The sequence below is a fragment of the Bombina bombina genome, chromosome 2 (genome assembly GCF_027579735.1).
Source record: "Bombina bombina isolate aBomBom1 chromosome 2, aBomBom1.pri, whole genome shotgun sequence".
Lineage (NCBI taxonomy): Eukaryota > Metazoa > Chordata > Amphibia > Anura > Bombinatoridae > Bombina > Bombina bombina.
The window spans coordinates 1,088,678,580-1,088,701,123 of record NC_069500.1 but is presented as its reverse complement, the minus strand read 5'-3'; the positions used below and the strand labels follow the sequence as shown (position 1 = coordinate 1,088,701,123).

General features: G+C 39.0%; 1 protein-coding gene across 1 annotated transcript in view; it reads right to left on the bottom strand.

Moving 5' to 3' along the window:
* The window catches only part of TMEM184C (transmembrane protein 184C), a 74,994-nt gene that overhangs the window by 7,691 nt on the left and 44,759 nt on the right, over positions 1 to 22,544 (bottom strand). Inside the window, exons 7-8 of the mRNA XM_053703719.1 lie at positions 17,764 to 17,876; positions 8,691 to 8,790 (exon numbers count right to left, since the gene is read on the bottom strand). Of these exons, the coding sequence (XP_053559694.1) occupies positions 8,691 to 8,790; positions 17,764 to 17,876 (213 nt within the window). The remainder of the gene's footprint in view (positions 1 to 8,690; positions 8,791 to 17,763; positions 17,877 to 22,544) is intronic.

Here is a 22,544-nt window from a genome sequence, read left to right as displayed (position 1 = left end):
AGGCGGCATCTTCTATCTTCATCCACCCGGAGCGGGTCCATCTTGAAGCCAGCCAATGCGGAGCATCCATCCAGACCGACTACTACCTGATGAATGACGGTTCCTTTAAATGACGTCATCCAAGATGGCGTCCCTAGAATTCCGATTGGCTGATAGGATTCTATCAGCCAATCGGAATTAAGGTAGGAAAAATCCTATTGACTGATGCAATCAGCCAATATAATTGAGCTCGCATTCTATTGGCTGATTGGAACAGCCAATAGAATGCAAGCTCAATCCTATTGACTGATTGGATCAGCCAATAGGATTGAACTTCAATTCTATTGGCTGATTGCATCAGCCAATAGGATTTTTCCTACCTTAATTCCGATTGGCTGATAGAATCCTATCAGCCAATCGGAATTCAAGGGACGCCATCTTGGATGACGTAATTTAAAGGAACCATCATTCGTCGGTCTAGATGGATGCTCCGCGTCGGCTGGCTTCAAGATGGACCCGCTCTGCTCTGGATGGATGAAGATAGAAGATGCCGCCTGGATGAAGACTTCTGGCCGTCTAGAGGTCCCCTTCTGCCCGGATCGGATGAAGACTTCTGCTCCTCTGGAGGACCACTTGTGCCCGGCTGGGTGAAGGCGTCTCAAGGTAGGGTGATCTTCAAGGGGGTTAGTGTTAGGCTTTATTAAGGGGGGGATTGGGTGGGTTTTAGAGTAGGGATGGGTGTGTGGGTTTTAATGTTGGGGGGATATTGTATTTTTTTTTACAGGTAAAAGAGCCGATTACTTTGGGGCAATGCCCTGCAAAAGGCCCTTTTAAGGGCTATTTGTAATTTAGTATAGGGTAGGGATTTTTTTTATTTTGGGGGGCTTTTTATATTATTAGGGGGATTAGATTAGGTGTAATTAGTTTAAAAATTTGTAATTATTTTTTTATTTTCTGTAATTTAGTGGGGTTTTTTTTTCGTACTTTAGTTTATTTAATTTAATTGCAATTAATTGTAGTTAGTTTAGGTAATTAATTTAATTATAGTGTAGTGTTAGGTGTAATTGTAACTTAGGTTAGGGTTTATTTTACAGGTAAATTTGTATTTATTTTAGCTAGGTAGTTATTAAATAGTTAATAACTATTTAATAACTATTCTACCTAGTTAAAATAAATACAAACTTGCCTGTAAAATAAAAATAAACCTGAAGATGGCTACAATGTAATTAGTTATATTGTAGCTAGCTTAGGGTTTATTTTACAGGTAAGTATTTAGTTTTAAATAGGAATAATTTAGGTAATAATAGTAATTTTATGTTGTTTTATTTAAATTATATTTAAGTTAGGGGGTGTTAGGGTTAGACTTAGGGGTTAATAAATTTAGTATAGTGGCGGCTAAGTTGGAGGCGGCAGATTAGGGGTTAATAAATGTAGGTAGGTGTCAGCGATGTTAGGGATGGCAGATTAGGGGTTAATAATATTTAACTAGTGTTTGCGAGGCGGGAGTGCGACGGTTTAGGGGTTAATACATTTATTTAAGTGGCGGTGATGTCCGGTCGGCAGATTAGGGGTTAAAAACTTTATTTAAGTGTTTGCGATGTGGGGGGGGGGGGCGCCTTGGTTTAGGGGTTAATAGGTAGTTTATGGGTGTTAGTGTACTTTTTAGCACTTTAGTTAAGAGTTTTATGTTACGGCATTAGCCCATAAAACTACTGACTTTTAAATGCGGTAGGAGTCTTGACAGGAGAGGGTGTACCGCTCACTTTTTCCAAGACTCGTAATACCGGCGTTAGGAAAATCCCATTAAAAAGATAGTATACGCAATTGACGTAAGGGGATTTGCGGTATGTTAAAATTGATAATAGGAGTAAATTAGAAAGTTGCTTAAAATTGCATGCTCTTTCTGAATCATGAAAGAAAAAAAAAATTGGGTTCAGTGTCCCTTTAAAGTATTAACCCACGCCTCTCTGGGAGAAAGTGAAACAAACACATTGTTTAGATTCATTTTAGCACAAAAGGCTGTAAAATAAATAATGAATGTATATTGCAATAATGTTTTACTTGCAATAATGACATTTTATGCGTTGAAATGTAAAGTTCAAATGTATTTTGCAGTGTTTTTTCATTTTCATTTGTTAATTTATGGGATATCTCTTACTTTTTGTGATGCACATGACACACCAATGTCTCCCTTAAAGGAACAGGAAACCCCCAACATTTTCTTTCATTATTCAAATAGAACATACAACTCCAAACAACTTTACAATTTACTTATATTATCAAATTTGCTTTATTCTCTTGGTATCCTTTCCTTACAGAACAGTATTAAACTTCTGGCAGCTAGCTGAACACATCTAGTTAGCCAATCACAAGAGACAAATGTGTGCAGGCACCAATCAACAGCTAACTCCCAATAGTGTAGGATATGTGCATATTCTAAGAGAGCAAAGCACATTTGAAAATAGAAGTGAATTTAAAAGTGTCTTAAAATAACATGCTCTATCTGAATAATTCAAGCTTAATTTTGACTATCTTTTAATGTAAATAAAAGAAAATTATCCTCATCATATACAGGAACAAGATTTCCACTTATCCAGAGCAGTCCAGTAATACAAAACCTTTATTACAGAGAGAAAAGCTTGTGATAAAAAATCCACAGCTGCATTACTTTTGGGAAAACAATACCCAAGCTATAGAGGACACTGAATGCTAAAACGGGAGGGTTCATTCTGAGGACACCAGGCTTACAATCTCTACCCACAAAAAAACCTGTTTCGTCCGAAGCCGAGGAAACTGACCCGCAGACAGTCCATAAGCCTTGCTAGAGACCGCAGAAATAGACTCGCCTCCAGGAGACACCGTCGCCCAGCAGCCGGTCCCAAACAACACACACACACACACCTTACTAGAGAAAGGGGTCAACTACCGAAAAATTCCAAAAGGGAGAAGACATGGAAGAAAAAAAAAATCAAGGATTCCCGAAAAGACCCTAAATAGGGTGCAACAAGTTCCGATATAAAATATGGAACTCTGAGAACCGAGTTAAGCTCCCAGAGACCCTAACCGGTCTCGAGAAATAAGGGAGGCCACACCCAGACCCCAGATAGTACAGAAACCACAAGGTTAAGACCAGAATCTGAAAACAGAGAAGAAAACTTCTAATTACAGTGCAACCGCACCCTAAAAACAATTTAAGATGGGGTCCTCAAGTCGTAGGATTTCTCATTTTTAATATTGAAATATTCAGAAAACAAAACACGTGCAGCAAACCCAGATAAGCGAACATCTGAGACAACACCACACGCCACAGTCATACCAGGATGACTCTGAAAACAGCATACTTGCAGGCAAGTAAAGAGCAGCTGAAGATAGATATCAAAGACAAAACCATCAGACTACTAAACATCCACTAAGCAGTGGGTGCATCACAGGCTATCCAAAGGCCGCCAGTCCTTCTCACATATCCTGAACATGAAGAAAGCACAGAACCTCAAGAAGGCTAACCGAACCTCAAATGACCAGACGAACGAACAATGGATGTCAGATCCTGCTCCAACATCCGACCAACCCAAGAGACAGGCAGGTCTGAAAAACAGGGGAACAGAAAGGACCCCAATCACCAGCCCCCAGGGAAGGACGGAATGGGATGAACTCGGCCACCCAAACAGAGCTCGGATACCAACCCAAAGCTCCTTCAATAGGTACTCCCAAGGATAACCTCATAGGAGATGAACATAGGAAAATGCAGTAGATCCGTAAGAAGACCTAGCACAACCCTTTATGACAGTCTCAACATGAAGACTTCAATCTCCACAGATGGAAAAGAACAACCCCAGAAGAGCAGACTGCTCTCCTTTAGAGAATAAAAACACCTGTTGCAACCTCCTGTCCTCCACAGTACAGGACAACAAAGAGGAAACCCCCCCTTCATAGGAGGACAAACTACCACCCCCAAAGGGAAGAGCATATATATGAACAGCACACATGCTCACAAAACATGAGCCCTAGTCTGAAGAAAACAAAAGCCGAATGAAAATCATCCAGACGTCATGATGAACACAAAAGAACTCCCCCTGAATGGGAGCATACATCATTCAAAGGACAAGGCAAACCATAAGGAGCGTTCCGAAACAGAAAACCTGACCAAGCTGCAAGCAGGCTCAACAAGCCAGTCCTTAAGCCATAGCCTATGTTTCCTGTAAAAAACTGTATTGCCCCAAACCAACCATAGGATCATAAGCTTCCGGACATCCAGAAGGATCCCAAAAAAAACTATTGGTCCAAGCCCCAGAATTGTTTAAAACAAACACCCAAAGGAACAAAATATACCCCATCTGAAAGAATCAGACCCCACAGGGGAATAACTGGACTAACCCGGAGAACGGGACAAGACTCACTCATAAATCCTAACCCAAAAGGAAGAGAACACCCCTTGCAGGAGTCCAACACTTCAAAAAGGAGCTAAGGCACGACAGAGTTTAGAACCCAGGGAGAACACAGAGGACAAAGTCACCGAAGAGCGAATAGAACAAAAGCCAGTCTCCATATCTCCTCAGAGTACGTAACCAGAGGACCACACCCAAGGAAAAAGAATGCAGAGCATTCCAAACCCCGGTAGAAAAAACCCCCTAAGCAAAGCTGGGAAAAGGATACAACACAGCCTAATGTCCCAGATAGGGAGAAAATAAACTCTTGAAGAAGGAAATAGCCACATGGCCCTCACCATAAGGCTGTCAAAACCGCTAAGGACAAAAACGGACATAGTCCAGAGTCTCGACACTAAGGAAGAGAACCTCAAAAGGAACAAGCCCCAAAAAAGGGACAATTCCAAAGAACCCCTGAAAGGCAAAACTGCCAGGAACCAGCGGCAAGGAGGCCCTAAGTCCTCCAAACCTCCAACCCATGCGGGGAAGGAAATACTATCCAGATGAAATATCGGAAACAACTGAGTGTGTCACAGTGGAACTTCACCGAGTCCCAGTCGACCAGCTTGAAAGGCAAGTAAGGACTGAACCAATCCCCCATGCCTTACTGACCCTCAGGTCCTCTCAGAATGCTTAGTTGAAACTTGTAAAATAAAAACAAGAAATAACACAAATAATAATGTGAAGCACTCTGCGCCATAACAGGACCAGCCAGGCAAAACAGGCGCTACTTGTCTGAAAAAGGCCGCAAGACAGAAGGATCTGAACCCAATCAGGACCAGCCTGAAACCAAGGGTCATCACTGTCAATGCCGAATATAGTCACCCCCAGAAATGGAGAAATAAACAACAGACAGACAAACATAGGACTAAACATGTCCTCACACTAGAACAAACGAAGTAAACAGTGCGATCGAAAATCGTGAGTATCTATTCCAGAAAAAAAAATTCCTGAAGGAAATATTAATAAAGATGAGCTCAAACCAAATAAAAATCATCCTTACTGGATTAAAATAAAGGAAAAGGCAACCCATAGGTATCGCTCAAGAAGAACAGACACACCCGCAGGACCAGCCCACAGGGATCCTGTTCTTCCAAGGTGTAAACTGGAAAAGGATACTCAATAAACAAGACTATAAGAAAATTACTTCATTCTCTTACATCTAATTCTGCCAGCTATTCGAAGGAGAAGACTGAGAATTCCATGATCCATTAAGGATGGGATCCTCCAACAATGCTAAAACGTGCCTCAGTAGGATACGAAGGCGCGCCAGTCTATAACGAAAGGCACAGCATACCTTCGCCGGAGCAAAAGACGTCCCCGGCCCCGAAGGTTGACCCCCTCAAGCCTCAGGGACAGTTGTTCCCCCGGAGAGATGGACAAGACCATCCCACGCCTGAGGAGCCCCAGTTAACGGATCACGTACAATATCATAAGCACACTTCTGGGAGTTGCAGATGAGCTAGCGCCATAATTATGGACATGCAGAACCGTGCCATAACCTGCGGAGGGAACTAGCCACCTTCCAGAGAAGGATAAGCAAAATCTGGTATACCTGCATGCGTAGTAAGAGATGGTGGTAGGGAACTTGCCACTTGGGGAACAGAATCCTCAGAGGCAGACGGGTCAGCGGCCCCTTGATTCCCCGATCCAGAGGAATTAAGCACTATAAAAATGCATTCGGAACATAACTGATAGGCATGTATCATTTGAGCCAATTCGTATTCTTCACAAGAAGCAGAATCTGAACTAGAGACGTCCGTCTCCACAATATTAGAATCCTCCATAACTGGAATATTGATACAAAAGAAACGGAGCAAATAAGAAAATTGAAACGGCCCCTGACACCCACAATGGCTGAGGCACTCACCACCCCCTATGAACCAGACATCAGTGGATCAGAAATCTTCCGTCGCTACACGGTCAAGAATGCGGAAATGGAGAGCCAAAACGTGACCACGCCCGGTCACCAGGTGATCATACAGTCCAGAAAAAGCGTGCCCAACCGTAAAGGCTGCGCCATTTCCAAAGGCCGTTATGTTCCACAAAGCCATGAGCCTAAGTAACACTACACATAAGCAGGTCGAATCAAATAACAAACATGATTAAAAAAAACCCTGTTCAATAACCCCCCTTAGGAGATATTAACCCTTGATTACAAGATACAAAAGGAGTCTTACTGAGACCCTGAGGTATAGTTAGTCCCGAAAGATGGTAGCCTCTCTGGAAAACATTTGCATTACAATACAATCATGACGAAAGTGAAATGAAACGATCTTACCAGAATCTACGCCGTGGAACAGGAACACGGCCCTTCAAGTGTGACAGATAGTAGCATCGCTTCTGCCATGGACTTGAGAGAAGAAAGCAGGCAGCAAAACTCGTCAACACTGATTGCTTGTGGATCTGTTAATATGAGTTGGGATGGGTTCGCAGAAAGACTCTCTCTGCATCTCCAGACTCTAACATTCACCCATGCTCTCACTGAGAGACTGACAGGATTACTTAAAACTCCAGTCCCATGCCGAAGAGTACTACCCTCCATAAGAGACTATCGAAAACTTCTTACACTTCTCTGCCAACCTCCTGAGACGAAAGGCAAAGAATAACTGGGGGATGAGAGGAGTGGGAGGGGTATTTAAGCCTTGGGCTGGGGTGTCTTTGCCTCCTCCTGGTGGCCAATTTCTGAATTTCAAAAAGTAATGAATTCAGCTGTGGACTCTTTCCATTTATGAAGAAAAACAGACACCCTGGATAAACCCCTTATTGCTTGCGTGTAATTGTTAGCGCTCCACTTGTAATCTAGCCCTTCATAAGCATAATATTAAGGTTATTGCCTGCCTCCCTCTAGTCATAATGGCGGCACCCATGACAAATTACTTCAAAACAAAGAGGCAGCCTAAAAATTCTAAAAAACTTTTTGGAGTGGCCACATGATGACTTAACAATTGATTATTGAAAAAAAGAAGTTAAGATGACATTAAACTTTATAAAATCTCAGAAAAATGTATATTATTTAAATGTTAAAGGGAGGTGCATGGCATGTATTTAGTGTCCCTTTAAAATGCCTGTGACAGTCTACACCAGAATTTTTATTGTTTAAAAAGATAGATAATCCCTTTATTACCCATTCCCCAGTTTTGCATAACAAACACAGTTATATTAATATACATTTTACCTCTGTGATTACCTTGTATCTAACCCTCTGCAAACTGCCCCCTTATCTCTGACTTTTGACAGACACGCAGTTTAGCCAATCAGTGCAGACTCCTAAATAACTCCACGGGAGTGAGCACAATGTTATCTATATGACACACATGACCTAGTACTGTCTAACTGTGAAAAAATTTCAAAATGCTTTGAGCTAAGAGGCAGTTTTCAACGGTTTAGAAATCAGTTTGAGCCTATTTAGGTTTAGCTTTTCAAAAATACCACCAAGGGAACAAAGCAAATTTAATAATAAAAGTCAATTGGAAAGTTGTTTAAAATTGCATGCCCTATCTGAATCATGAAAGTTTAATTTTGACTAGACTGTCCCTTTAAGTGGTGAGTGAGAAATAATGAAGAAAACAGAAAAAAACAAACCCGCCTGATTAGGAATAATAATAATAAAGTGTATTTTAGAAAATGCTTGTGATTTTCATCAGGTTCTTTTTTCTGCTTGATTAACAGGTACAAAAGTGTACAAATATACTTTGTATTTAAAGGGACAGTAAAGTCAAAACTAAACTTTCATGATTCAGATAGGGCATGCAATTTTAAACAACTTTCCAATTGGCTTTTATTATTAAATTTGCTTTGTTCCCTTGGTGGTATTTTTGATAATCTAAACCTAGCTAGGCTCAAACTGATTTCTAAACCGTTGAAAACCGCCTCTTAGCTCAGAGCATTTTGAAAGTTTTTCACAGTTAGACAGTGTTAGTTCATGTGTGTCATATAGATAACATTGTGCTCACTCCCGTGAAGTTATTTAGGAATCTTCACTGATTGACTACACTGCATGTCTGTCAAAAGCACTTAGATAAGGAGGCTGTCTGCAGAGGCTTAGATACAAGGTAATCACTGAGGTAAAAAGCATATTAATATAACTGTGTTGGTTATGCAAAAACGGGGAATGGGTAATAAAGGGGTTATCTATCTTTTTAAATAAGAACAAATTTGGTGTAGACTGTCCCTTTAATGTTTCTTACTTGCATTGTATTGCAACAGGTTTAGCTTTTATTATGACATATGTTCTACAGAAGAGGGAAACATGAAGTCCTGCTTCACAGTATGGATCAAATGTACCTGTAGCCCTGTAGCCACATCTTTCACACTCTTCCAGTCCCAGGTACTGTTTTCAGAAATAACACCAGCTTTAACCAAGAGTGCAATGAATACAGCTTGCCTGGGTGACAAAAAAAAATAGTCATTTTAAAAGTACGTCGTAGAAAGATTTACTATAAAAAAAATCCACAAATTAGTGACATAAAGAGAGAACTTTTTTTTTATAAATATGCTTTATCTTTTCAAAACAATGGTGAAAACACACAAGTGTGGCTAAGAGTAATTTGATTAATTCTACCCCATGTCAGTTATTGTATTAGAATAAATCTGAAATATTTAACATCTGTTAAGTTGTCTACTAATTATGAGGTTTCCCATATGATTCTAATCTAATTAAAACATGTCCCACTGAGGAACGCAATAATTCTATTGATCACTGAGTATTCAAATGATTAACATTTTTTGTTGCTCACTGAGATGTAGACAAAGCAAATAGGCTAGATTTTCTAAGAGACACGCACAAAAAAAGATGGTAATTGCGAAAATTATGTACCTGTAAAATTTGTTTTCGGTTTGGTAACATAACATATTTATTATTTTGATCATAGGATAAGAAGTTACCATAATTTTTAATTGTAGGAAATGTGGATTAATTATGCTAGACAAAAAATTTAATTTAAAGGGATAAACCACAGTTTGTTTTTGTTTTTTTAATGAAAATCGTGATGTTACTATTCTGGATAAAACTAGAAAATCAATATAAAATACAGCCATTTCTAGATCTTGCCTCAAATCCTAGGTACTCCTTACCATGTGAGAGACTCCCTGTCCAAAAGCAATAAACAGAAACTGTTCACACCCCTTCCACCACATTAAAAAGGAGGCTTCCCTTAGAGGATCACTTCATTCTTGGGGATACAGAACTTCCTAAATATAAACAACTAATTAAATGTTCTACTCACAATGGAAAGATTTTGGATCACTGCTACTGTGTAATTAAAAATGCATATCAGGCTGTTTCTTATGCTCCTCTTAGCAAGTCTGATCATTCACTTATTTATCTTAAATCTATCAAACCTGAAGTAAAATCAGTGCATTTATGGACAAATGATAATTATTAAGAAATTGAAGGATTGTTTTGAATACACGATTGGAGTATTTTTGGTAATAGCAATGAAAATGTAGAAAATTATGCTGATACAGTCCCCTCTCATATCGGCATTTGTGGAGGAGTATTTATTCAAACAAAGTCTGTACGTAAATTCCATAATAATAATAATAAACCTTGGTCTACTCAAGAGCTAAGGGGCTCTGTTAAAGAGGAAGCTTATAGGAATGGCAAAGAAGCAGCATTTAAAAAAAAGCTCAATATTTGTTCAAGTTAAGGCTGCTAAAAACAATATAAAAAGGTAAATTTGAACAACTTTTTGCTGCAAACAACAGTATTACAGTCTGGAAAGATCTCCTGTCTATAACAAACTATAAACCAAAATCTACAGATATTATATATGCTTTATTACTTGTCAAATCTAGAGTAAAAGTTGTTTAATTGGTTAAGCAGAGGCCTTCTGTAATTATCAGAGTGATAAGAATATTATCACGCTAAAAGAATACTCTATAAATATACAGGCTGCTCTAAAAATCTCCTAATCAGATTCTAAACAATAGTAATACACAAGTAGAGCGCCTCACTAGAGAGTGGGCTAAAGTGTATATATAACATTACATAAAAAAAACTCAAAATGCACATAAAAATAGCAATATATATATATATATATATATATATATATATATATATATATAGTAAAAAATATTGTCAAAAATGTGAAAAAATATGTAAAAGATGTCCGATAAGGATGTGCGAACAATGTGAAATGGATGTGTCCAAAAAATTACCAGTAAATGTAAAAATATAAAAAGAAAATTTATGCTTACCTGATAAATTTATTTCTTTTTAGAGACGATGAGTCCACGGATTTCATCCTTGCTTGTGGGATATTCACCTCCTGGTCAGCAGGAGGAGGCAAAGAGCACCACAACAGAGCTGCTATATATAGCTACTCCCTTCCCTCCCACTCCAGTCATTCGACCGAAGTTAGGAAGAGAAAGGAAAAGCCAAGGTGCAGAGGTGTCTGAAGTTTACAAAAATTAATAACCTGTCTCAGAGAACAGGGCGGGCCGTGGACTCATCGTGTCTAAAAAGAAATAAATTTATCAGGTTTTCTTTTCTTTTTAAAGACACGATGAGTCCACAGATTTTATCCTTACTTGTGGGATACAATACCAAAGCTAGAGTACACGGATGATAAGGGAGGGACAAGACAGGGAACCTAAACGGAAAGGCACCACTGCTTGAAGAACCTTTCTCCCAAAAGCAGCCTCAGCCTCAGCCGAGGCAAAAGAGTCAAATTTGTAAAACCTTGAAAAAAAGTGTGAAGAGAGGACTAGGTTGCAGCCTTGCAAATCTGTTCTACAGAAGCTTCATTTTGCAATGCCCATGAGGAGGCAACAGCCCTTGGAATGAGCCGTAACTCTCTAGGGAGGCTGTTGTCTAGCAGACTCATAAACAAAACTTATTATGCTCTTCAGCCAAAAAGAAAGAGAAGTATCCGTAGCTTTCTGACTCTTTTTTTTTTCTGAGAAAACCACAAACAAAGAAGAAGACTGGCAAAAGTCCTTAGACGCCTGTAAATAAAACTTTAAAGCACTGACATGTCCAAATTGTGCAGAAGTCATTCCTGATTAATGTTCCGATCAGAAACAACCTCAGGAAAAAAATCCTAATTTAGTACGTAAAACTACCTTATCTGAATGGAAAATAAGGTAAGGTGACTCATACTGTAATACTGAGAGTTCTGACACTCTTCGAGCAGAAGAAATAGCTGCAAGAAATAAAACTTTCCAAGATAGTAACTTAATATCTAAGGAATGCATAGGCTCAAACGGAACCTGAAGAACTTTAAGAACAAAATTAAGACTCCATGAAGGAGTAACTGGTTTGAACACAGGCCTTATAAAATGATTGAACATCTGGGACATCCGCCAGACGTTCGCGTAACAAAATAGATAAGGCAGAGATTTGACCCTTCAGAGAACTCGTTGAGAAGCCCTTCTCCAAACCCTCTTGGAGAAAAACAAAATTCTAGAAATCCTAACCCTACTCCATGAGTAGCCCTCGGATTCACACCAATGAAAGGTATTTATGCCAACCTTATGGTAAATCCTTCTAGTCACAGGCATACAAGCTTGAATCATGGTCTCTATGACCGAATCAGAAAAAACCCTCGCTTGGATAAAATGAAGCATTCAATCTCCAAGCAGTCAGCTTCAGAGAAACTAGATTTGGATGAAGGAAGGGTCCCTGAATCAAAAGGTCCTTCCTCAACGGAAGTTCCAAGGCGGTAGAGATACCATCTCCACCAGATCCGCATACCAAATCCTGAGAGGCCAAGCTGGAGCTATGAAAATCACTGAAGCCCTCTCCTGTTTGATTCAAGTAATTACCCGAGGAAGAAGAGCAAACGAAGGAAGTAGGTATGCTAGACTGAAAATCCAAGGGCATCTATCAGTTCCGCTTGGGGGATCCCTGGACCTTGACCCGTATCTCGGGAGCTTGGCATTTTGACTGGACACCATGAGATCCAATTCTGGTTGACCCCACTGGAGAACTATGTTTGAGAACACTTCCGGATGGAGTTCCCACTCCCCTGGATAAAAAGTCTGCCTGCTCAGGAAATCCGCTTCCAAATTGTCCACCCCTGGGATGTGGATCGCCGATAGGAAACAAGAGTGGACTTCTGCCCACTAGATTATTTTGGCTACCTCTGTCATCGCTAAGGAACTCCTCGTTCCTCCCTGATGATTGATGTAAGCCTGAAGTTAAGTTGTCCGACTGGAACCTGACAAACTGGACCGTGACTAACAGAGTCCAGGCCAGAAGAGCATTATAGATCTCTCTCAGCTCCAGAATGTTTATAGAAACAGAAACAGACTCTGACTGAGTTCAAACTCCCTGAGTTTTCAGGGAGCCCCAGACTGCTCCCCACCCCAGAAGACTGGTGTCTGTTGTCACAATCACCCAAGATGGTCTGCGAAAGCAGGCACCGTGGGAGAGATGATCCAGAGACAACCACCACTGAAGAGAGTTCCTTGTCTCCTGTTCCAGAATTATTCAAGGAGACAAGCCTGCATAATCCCTGTTTCATTGTCTGAGCATGTTTAACTGCAGAGGTCTGATACGGAACAGAGCAAACGGAATGATATCCAATGCCGCCATCATCACCCCGATTACCTCCAAGCACTGAACCACTGAAGGCCAAGAAGCGGACTGAAGGACTATACAAGTATCGATAATCTTTGATTTCCTGACTTCTGTCAGAAAAATCTTAATTGATATGGAATCTATTATGGTTCCCAAGAAGTTACCCTTGTGCTTGGGACTAAAGGACACTTTTCCAAATTTACCTTCCACCCATGAAATCACGGAAGGATAACACCATGTCCGTGTGAAATCTTGCTTGCTGTAAGGATGGCGCCTGGACTAGGATGTCGTCCAGATAGGGCGCCACTACAATGCCCCGTAACCAAAGCACCGCCAACAGCGATCCCGGAACCTTTGTGAAAACTCTGAGAGCTGTGGCAAGACCGAAAGGAAGAGCCATGAACTGGAAGCGTTTGTCTAGAAAGGCAACCCTTAGAACTCGAGACGATTCTCGTGAATGGCACATGAAGGTAAGCATCCTTTAAATCCACTGTTGTCATTAATTGACCCTCTTGGATCCAAGGAAGAATGAAACGAATAGTTTCCATCTTGAAGGACGGCCCACTAAGAAATTTGTGTAGACTCTTGAGATCAAAAAGTGGTTTGAAGGTTCCCTCCTTTTTTCGGAACCACAACCCGATTGGGATAAAAAACCCAGAACCTGTACCTGTATTGGAACTGGAACAATCACTCCCAGGTCTGAGAGGTCTCCTACGCAGTGTAAGAATGCCTCTCCTTTTGTCTGATCTACAGATAATCTTGAAAACAGAAAACCTGCCTCTGGGAGGAAAGCTTTTGATCTCGAACCCAAGCCTGAGCAAAGACGGAAAGTCTGCCCCTTAGAAGATCGGATCCCGGATCGGGGGCATGTCCTTCATGCTGTCTTTGATTCAACAGCAGGCTATGATTTTTTATTTTTTTTAAATCTTTAAATTTTCAAAAGAGATTATTTCCATGAAGCCAGGGCCCAACAGGGTCTTCTCCTTGTAAGGAATCACTAAAAGCTTAGACTTAGAGCATATATCCGTAGAACAAGGCTCTAACCATAAAGCTCTGTGAGCTGGAACAGAGCAACATATGCTCCCAGTTTGATAAGTTGAAGGGAAGAATTTGAAATAAAAGAATTAGCCAATTTGAAAGCTTTTATCCTGTCCTGGATTTTATCCAGGGAAGTTTCCAACTTAGTAGCATCAGATAACGCATCAAACCAATCTGCCGTCGCACTAGTGACGGTAGTCAAGTACACACCTGGTTGCCATTGCAAGCCCTAGTGTACATCCCACTTGTAATTTTTGTCCATAGGACCTTTAAAAAAAACAAAAACAACTATCCTCTAAGGGTATAGTAGTTCACTTAGCTAAGCTGAAACTACTCCGTCCCCCCTAGGGAAAGTTTGTCCAGCCTCCTTAGCTGAGTCGGCGATGGGAAACAGTTTTGTAAATATAGGGAATGCGTCCATTCTTATAATTCACTGGACGCACTAGTATAGAGTACACCGGAAATGTCTTTACTGGATGTACTATGTTGGGGTTGCCCAGGATAGATTAAAAACTCCTAAAGTAACAATTCCATCTGAGTCTGAGAATTCTCTCTCAGATAATCCCAAAGTATCTTCCTCCTTCAGTAACATGGAGGAACCATTAGGAATAGCAACTACTGAAATAATTCCTCAAGTAATGTTTTCTACATCGTGGGAAAAACATATAATGCATCATAACTCCAAGTGGAGTGTAAAAGGAAGCGCAGGGCACTGCATGTGGGCCATAACATTTTGTGGGACACTATAGGAGGAATTTGTGGCATAACTTGACCATTGTCAACAGACTCCTAAACAGCAATCACTTTAGAGGGAGTAGGTTCAGAATTTTTTTTTAAATAAAATTTACACGCAAAAAAAACGTAACTGTCTCTTTATTTTTTTGTGCTTTTGTTCCATCCAAAGTCACAATGGATGAATTAACAAAGAAATAGCTGAAATTCCTTTAATAAAATTAACAGATAAAAAAAACATTACTGTTTCTTTAAATTTTAATCTGCAACTTTTTATTTTTGTGCGCAGAAAAAAGTTAGAATAGCACGCAAGTATCATATCACCTACGTACACCTCAGATAAATCTTGCTGAGGTGATCCATCAGAACTTCATGCTTAAATTCAACATAACAGTTCCCAGGCAGATCCGGAGCGCAATCCGGACCCACCTAATGACAGCACTAAGTATTGTGCTAGAAAGGAAAAACCGCTCAACCATCCGATAAGGAATGTAGCGAGTTCAGTCTCAGTCGGCTTCAACATAACTCTGCCCCTCGTGGGCGTGATAACAGACAATCCCTGAATCTGCCGAGAGATAGAAAATTGCGATCCAAAACGGTGCATAACATAACCCCGCCCGTTGTGGGTGTTACCACACACCTCTCCCGGTTGCCATTACTATCTTTAGAAATAGTACTCCGGGAGATCTGAACCCTACATTGTAAGCCTGGGGCAAAGTGCAATACCGCATATTAGGAAGTACACAAATCAATCACACTCCCTGAGCCCTCTTATAATCAGCTCGGTCTAAGTAAATTAAACACATTAACAGTGTAATGTTAAGTTTACTGCGTGATTGAGTCTATACAAGCCTCTAGAGAAACCACCTTCTATTCTCCTCAGCCCCAGTGCCTGCTAAGAAAATGCTGTCACATGATCCTCTCTCTCTCTATATATATATATATATATATATATATATGTAGGAGTTTTATGTCCCAGAAAAGTGCTACACTTCCTCTGTCCTGAATCTTTACTTTTTTCAGACCCAGAATAAAAAAAGTCAGCACTTACCTTTGTATTCTACCGACAGCAGGGCAGCTCAGCAGGTTTAGGAGGTCCCCTCCCTCCCATAGCCCTGTGGAAAATCATAAAGCCTGAGTTAACTTTGCTTAGGCTGTTAGGAGAAGGGCAGCATCAATATATAGGAGGCACAGTGAGAATTATGTCCCACCAGTTCCTATTGCTTTAAAGCCACCAAAAGCTCTACTGAAGAGACTGATATAGACTACGGCTACACCCTAGAACAAAGCAGCACTCTCTGGCACTACTTTAAAAATAATAAACACTTGATTGAAGAATCTTTTCTAACACCTCACTTTACCTCTTCCTATCACTAACATAGGCAAAGAGGTGCTCTTTGCCTCCTCCTGCTGACCAGGAGGTGAATATCCCACAAGTAAGGATGAAATCCGTGGACTCATTGTGTCTTTAAAAAGAAAGATGTATATATAAATATATATGGAATTCCTATAAAAATAGCTCAATATGTGGTATTATAATCCAAGTGAAATAAATAATACAAGTAATTAATATCCTCAGGTATCTTGAAAACGCGTTGGTGTCTAAGGAAAAAAACAACAGTGTAGAAAGTTTTAAAAAAGGCGCATTTAGCGCAAACAGTATGTCTGCTTACCAGAGGTTCTGATATTTTGAAGACACCTGAGGATATCTTCTGAGGTGCTCTTCTTATATATTACTATTGACTTCCGTAATTATCTCCGATTTTTTGTCACCAAACAAGTAAACTCTATTTTTAAAAGACAGAAGCCTAAGAAAGCACCAGGCCCTGACGATATTGGTCCTGCTACATTGAAACACTTTGTGACCAACTTGCACCTATTTTTACTGTTCTTTTCAACCAGCCCTTAAAGGGACATTAAACACTGAATAAATGCTAGATAGAATGATGCAGTCAAAGAAAAGATTAGTCTGAAAATAACATGTAGATGTATATTTTAAAGTTTCATTAGTTTAAATATTGACAAAATAAGTGTAAAGATTTAGTGTCTACAAAACAATGGGAGCTGTCATTTTGTAACTTAGGTTAACTTCTCTGCTATGGCCAATTAGGGACAGTTATAAATAGGCCTCTAGAGTGTGCAGCCAATTGCTGTGTGGAATATAACAGTGTTCAGCACTTCCATTTCTAACAGGAACTGAAAAGCTCAGAATTTCAGAATAGAATTACCTGAAAAAGGGGACAAAATAAATATTGAAAGTATATTGCAGAGATTTTTTAAATATATACGATTTATCATTTACATTAATATCCCTTTACTACAATGTCGTACCAGACGGTTATAAATCTTCAATTATCATTTTGGGGCCGCTGAAACAAGAGATTTTGATAATGAATGATTACAGGCCTGTTGCTCTTACATCTGTTATTATTAAATGCTTTGAAATAATTATGCTGTGCCATCTAAAAGCCTTAAATGGCACCCTTAAAGATCCACTACAGCTTGCATACAGATCTAATAGATCTGTGGATGATTTGATTAATCGATCTTGAACCTTAATATACATAAAGAAGGAAGCCCATCCTACTTAATGTGCAAATATTTAGTTTTCACTTTCTAATACCTGGTATCTAGTTAATATTAAAATCAAAACATTTTCCATTAATATTTTTTTTTTTAAATAAAAATCATAAAAAATTACTATTTTTCCCTGTCTGTATGTCCCAATCTTCTCTGCCTTTAGCGTGGTTTTTGTGTTCTAAAATGCAAATAATAGTCGATATTTATTTAAAACAATAAATATTACCTGTACTATCTTTCTGAGGGCACTATGTATACAAATAAACTATGCATTAAAAATGATGTAAAACTCCCTTTAGCTTACATGTATAAGATGCAAATATTCCAAATCCAAACCTTGTGTGGTCCCAAGCAGTTTGGATAAAAGGTTTTCTACCTGTATTGATCAAAGTAAATTAATAGATAATATAACAGCAATAAGCCATCATAATTATCAGTATTTCATTTGGCTTAAAATATGACTCACGGTGTATGGTTACTTACCAAAAAGATACAAACACCACCAACTTTACACAAAGAAACTTTCCTACTGGTTGTATTGGGCTCAGTTCTTCTTTTAGTACTTTATAAAACAGAACTAGACAGTACATTGCAAACTAAAAAAGAAAAAGCAAAATAAATTGTTAAATGAATCAGTTTTACATTAGATAATTTAGTAACAATGAATATCCTCAAATACAGCAGGAGTCGCACATGTCTTTTAAATGAAGGAGCAGTCAAGAATATTGAGCCTGAAAAAGGGGTTTTAATATAGATATAAGTTAATATATATATATATATATATATATATATATACACACACACTATTAGAAATAGTTAGGGCCTAAATTCACCCTGGCTACCTGGTTCGTGAATCCCTACAAATTAAAGAGACATGAAATCCAACATTTTTCTTTCATGATTCAGATAGAACATACAATGTTAAACAACTTTCTAATTTACTTCTATTTTCAAAATGTCCTTCATTCACTTGGTACCTTTTGTTAAAAAGCAGGGACTTAAGATCAGGAAAGTGCACGTATCTGGAGCACTATATGGCAGCAGTTTTGCAAGAATGTTATCCATTTGCATGAGCACTAAAATGGCAGCACTATTTCCTGCATGTAGTGCTCCAGACACCTACCTAGGTATCTCTTCAACAAAAAATACCATAGGTACAAAGTAAATTTGATAATTCTCTGTATCACAAAGGGAGAAAAAAATGAGTTTTATATCCCTTTAAGCTCTTTTTCGGTCATATTAAACTCTTTTTCATCTTGTCATTAATATAAAAAAAAAAGAAAAAAACAATAATGCAACAAATACCCTCAAGGGCCCTTATTTAATTATATCATTTTATCACTAGTGCCCTTCATCTCTGTGTGTGTTACTCCTGCAAATAGGTTAAACAATTAGTTAAAGTACTGCTCGGGAGCCACAAACAATTGCTGACCCAGTCAGCAGTGTGGGCCACACGGCAAAGCATGTAATCTTGTCACTATAATGGGTCTTTAACTTACTAATTGTTCGCCTGGCATTCTTGCTTTTTGGTAAATTGGGTGTCACTTTGCCATCTTTTTGCCACCTTCTTAATCTTTTATCACTAAGCTCATTCTTTTCCCCCCCCCTTCCCTTCAGTAAAGGGATGCATCTGACGAAGCCCTGTATCTGTCCCCTTGGGGGAGGGGCCAAATGCGTTATGTCGGACTTGTGAAATAAACTACCTTACAGGATACTGTCCTTTTTGACTTGTGGTGAGGCTTTTGTCACCGGCACACAAGCAGCTGTGAATACAGGAGCAGCTTGTTGGTGAGATTCATGACTGTTGCTTACCTCTTTCTTATAAAAAAAAAACAAAACAAAAAAACTTGCCGCTGGTGACTGTATACTGTATCCGCTGGTCCAACCATCTTTTCTACCCAGTGTCCAGATTGTTAGCTGGTTTATGGACTGTGGGACACAGCATTTGATGTGTTTCTGTGCAGTACTTCCAGTTATCCAGTGCGTGTTTAATACACTCAAATGCCCGGATTGTTGGACATTACTTTATATGGCTAATCACTTTGGGACTGTATATATAGGACATTTTTAATATGATTAACTCTTTGTAGGGTTTATGTGGTTACTTAGGGAACGGATATACAGTATATAATTTTTTGAGCATTCAAATATGTTGTTTACACTTGTTCTTGATATCCATTTGCAAGAGAACTAGATGGCCTGCCCTGTAGTGCTCCAAACACCTATGTGCGGTGAGGTCAGAGGCTGGGGAGGCACTAGATATGATATGCTGGAGAAACACATACAGGGAGTGCAGAATTATTAGGCAAATGAGTATTTTGACCACATCATCCTCTTTATGCATGTTGTCTTACTCCAAGCTGTATAGGCTCGAAAGCCTACTACCAATTAAGCATATTAGGTGATGTGCATCTCTGTAATGAGAAGGGGTGTGGTCTAATGACATCAACACCCTATATCAGGTGTGCATAATTATTAGGCAACTTCCTTTCCTTTGGCAAAATGGGTCAAAAGAAGGACTTGATAGGCTCAGAAAAGTCAAAAATAGTGAGATATCTTGCAGAGGGATGCAGCACTCTTAAAATTGCAAAGCTTCTGAAGCGTGATCATCGAACAATCAAGCGTTTCATTCAAAATAGTCAACAGGGTCGCAAGAAGCGTGTGGAAAAACCAAGGCGCAAAGTAACTGCCCATGAACTGAGAAAAGTCAAGCGTGCAGCTGCCAAGATGCCACTTGCCACCAGTTTGGCCATATTTCAGAGCTGCAACATCACTGGAGTGCCCAAAAGCACAAGGTGTGCAATACTCAGAGACATGGCCAAGGTAAGAAAGGCTGAAAGACGACCACCACTGAACAAGACACACAAGCTGAAACGTCAAGACTGGGCCAAGAAATATCTCAAGACTGATTTTTCTAAGGTTTTATGGACTGATGAAATGAGAGTGAGTCTTGATGGGCCAGATGGATGGGCCCGTGGCTGGATTGGTAAAGGGCAGAGAGCTCCAGTCCGACTCAGACGCCAGCAAGGTGGAGGTGGAGTACTGGTTTGGGCTGGTATCATCAAAGATGAGCTTGTGGGGCCTTTTCGGGTTGAGGATGGAGTCAAGCTCAACTCCCAGTCCTACTGCCAGTTTCTGGAAGACACCTTCTTCAAGCAGTGGTACAGGAAGAAGTCTGCATCCTTCAAGAAAAACATGATTTTCATGCAGGACAATGCTCCATCACACGCGTCCAAGTACTCCACAGCGTGGCTGGCAAGAAAGGGTATAAAAGAAGAAAATCTAATGACATGGCCTCCTTGTTCACCTGATCTGAACCCCATTGAGAACCTGTGGTCCATCATCAAATGTGAGATTTAGAAGGAGGGAAAACAGTACACCTCTCTGAACAGTGTCTGGGAGGCTGTGGTTGCTGCTGCACGCAATGTTGATGGTGAACAGATCAAAACACTGACAGAATCCATGGATGGAAGGCTTTTGAGTGTCCTTGCAAAGAAAGGTGGCTATATTGGTCACTGATTTGTTTTTGTTTTGTTTTTGAATGTCAGAAATGTATATTTGTGAATGTTGAGATGTTATATTGGTTTCACTGGTAAAAATAAATAATTGAAATGGGTATATATTTGTTTTTTTGTTAAGTTGCCTAATAATTATGCACAGTAATAGTCACCTGCACACACAGATATCCCCCTAAAATAGCTATAACTAAAAACAAACTAAAAACTACTTCCAAAACTATTCAGCTTTGATATTAATGAGTTTTTTGGGTTCATTGAGAATATGGTTGTTGTTCAATAATAAAATTAATCCTCAAAAATACAACTTGCCTAATAATTCTGCACTCCCTGTATACAGCGGGCCGCAAGTACCCCCAATAGAGCAGGTTTTAATTATCGCTGAACCAGTGCATAGATGAAATAATCAGCTGATGGGTGAGAGCAGGTTAGTAATGTTACTGATCAGCTGATTATTTTACCTGTGCACTGGTTGAGCTATAATGAAATCCTGACCTGCTGGGGGTACTTGAGGACCACAGTTAAGATACATTGCACTAAAGCATCAGCTCATCTGCAATATGCTGATTACCTGGAGAATAAAGCAGGTTGTAATAGTGTGATCATATAATAACTAAAGGAAACACAACATATATACGAATATTCAAGGTTATCTTTTCTTGAACATTAAATTCCAAAGGTTGTTAATAATCACATAATATTGTGTATTTTCCTATTCCCCTCAGTAATAGCCAGATTTCTATGCTCTGCCCTATTGAAGGATGTATGCAACTATGCATAATATTAGTCTATTCAGATCTATCAATGGTCTATCAAAATACTAAGTATATAGTATTCAATTGTTATAATATTAATTTCATTATTTAGAGGTAGAGTAATTTAGAAGATTTTAAGGACTACAATTTAGAAAGAGAAAAAAGGTGTCACTGTGCACATTATTAAACATAATTTAAATGTTAGAATATATCACATCACAGCATGAACCTTTTATCCATATAATGGTGGCTGATTTACTTGTATAATTTTATTAAGCAATCTGTGAATCAATCTGCTAATGCTAACAGTTACAGCTATTATTAATAGAGACCATAATTTAAATGTTAGAATATCTCACATGATGTGAGATATTCTAACATTTTATTTATGGTCTCTAATAATAATAGCTGTTAGCATTAGCAGATTCACAGATTGCTTAATAAAATTATATAAGTCAATCAGCCACCATTATATGGATATCATCACAGCATGAACCTTTTATATTCTAACATCACAGCATGAACCTTTTATATACTCTTGTTTACAACATTATACATCATATAATAAATGTTGGCCCCAGGCTGCCAAGTTAAAACTTTTACTGTGGGAAGATAGCACAGTTACTGGACAGGAGGTAAGATGGAGATCCAAGGATCCCACTAATATAAGAATAAATCACTAATGTTGTGTCTATACATACTCAACAACAAACAAGTGATATTCTATATAATTGTTTTTTCAAATAGAAATAAAGCAACCATTGTGCTTTTGCACCAATGAATATGATGGCACTTCATAAAAAAAATTAGTAAAAAAAGCAAATTTACCTGACTTATTTGACTATATTAAAACACAATCCATAGGCTACATGCAGAAAGAAATATATTGTTGTAATATTATTTAAACTAGCAGCCAAGTAATGCTCTTTAATCAGGTCACCATCAATATTAACAACATTAGAACACAATGGCGTATTTAGGTTTTGTATACTTG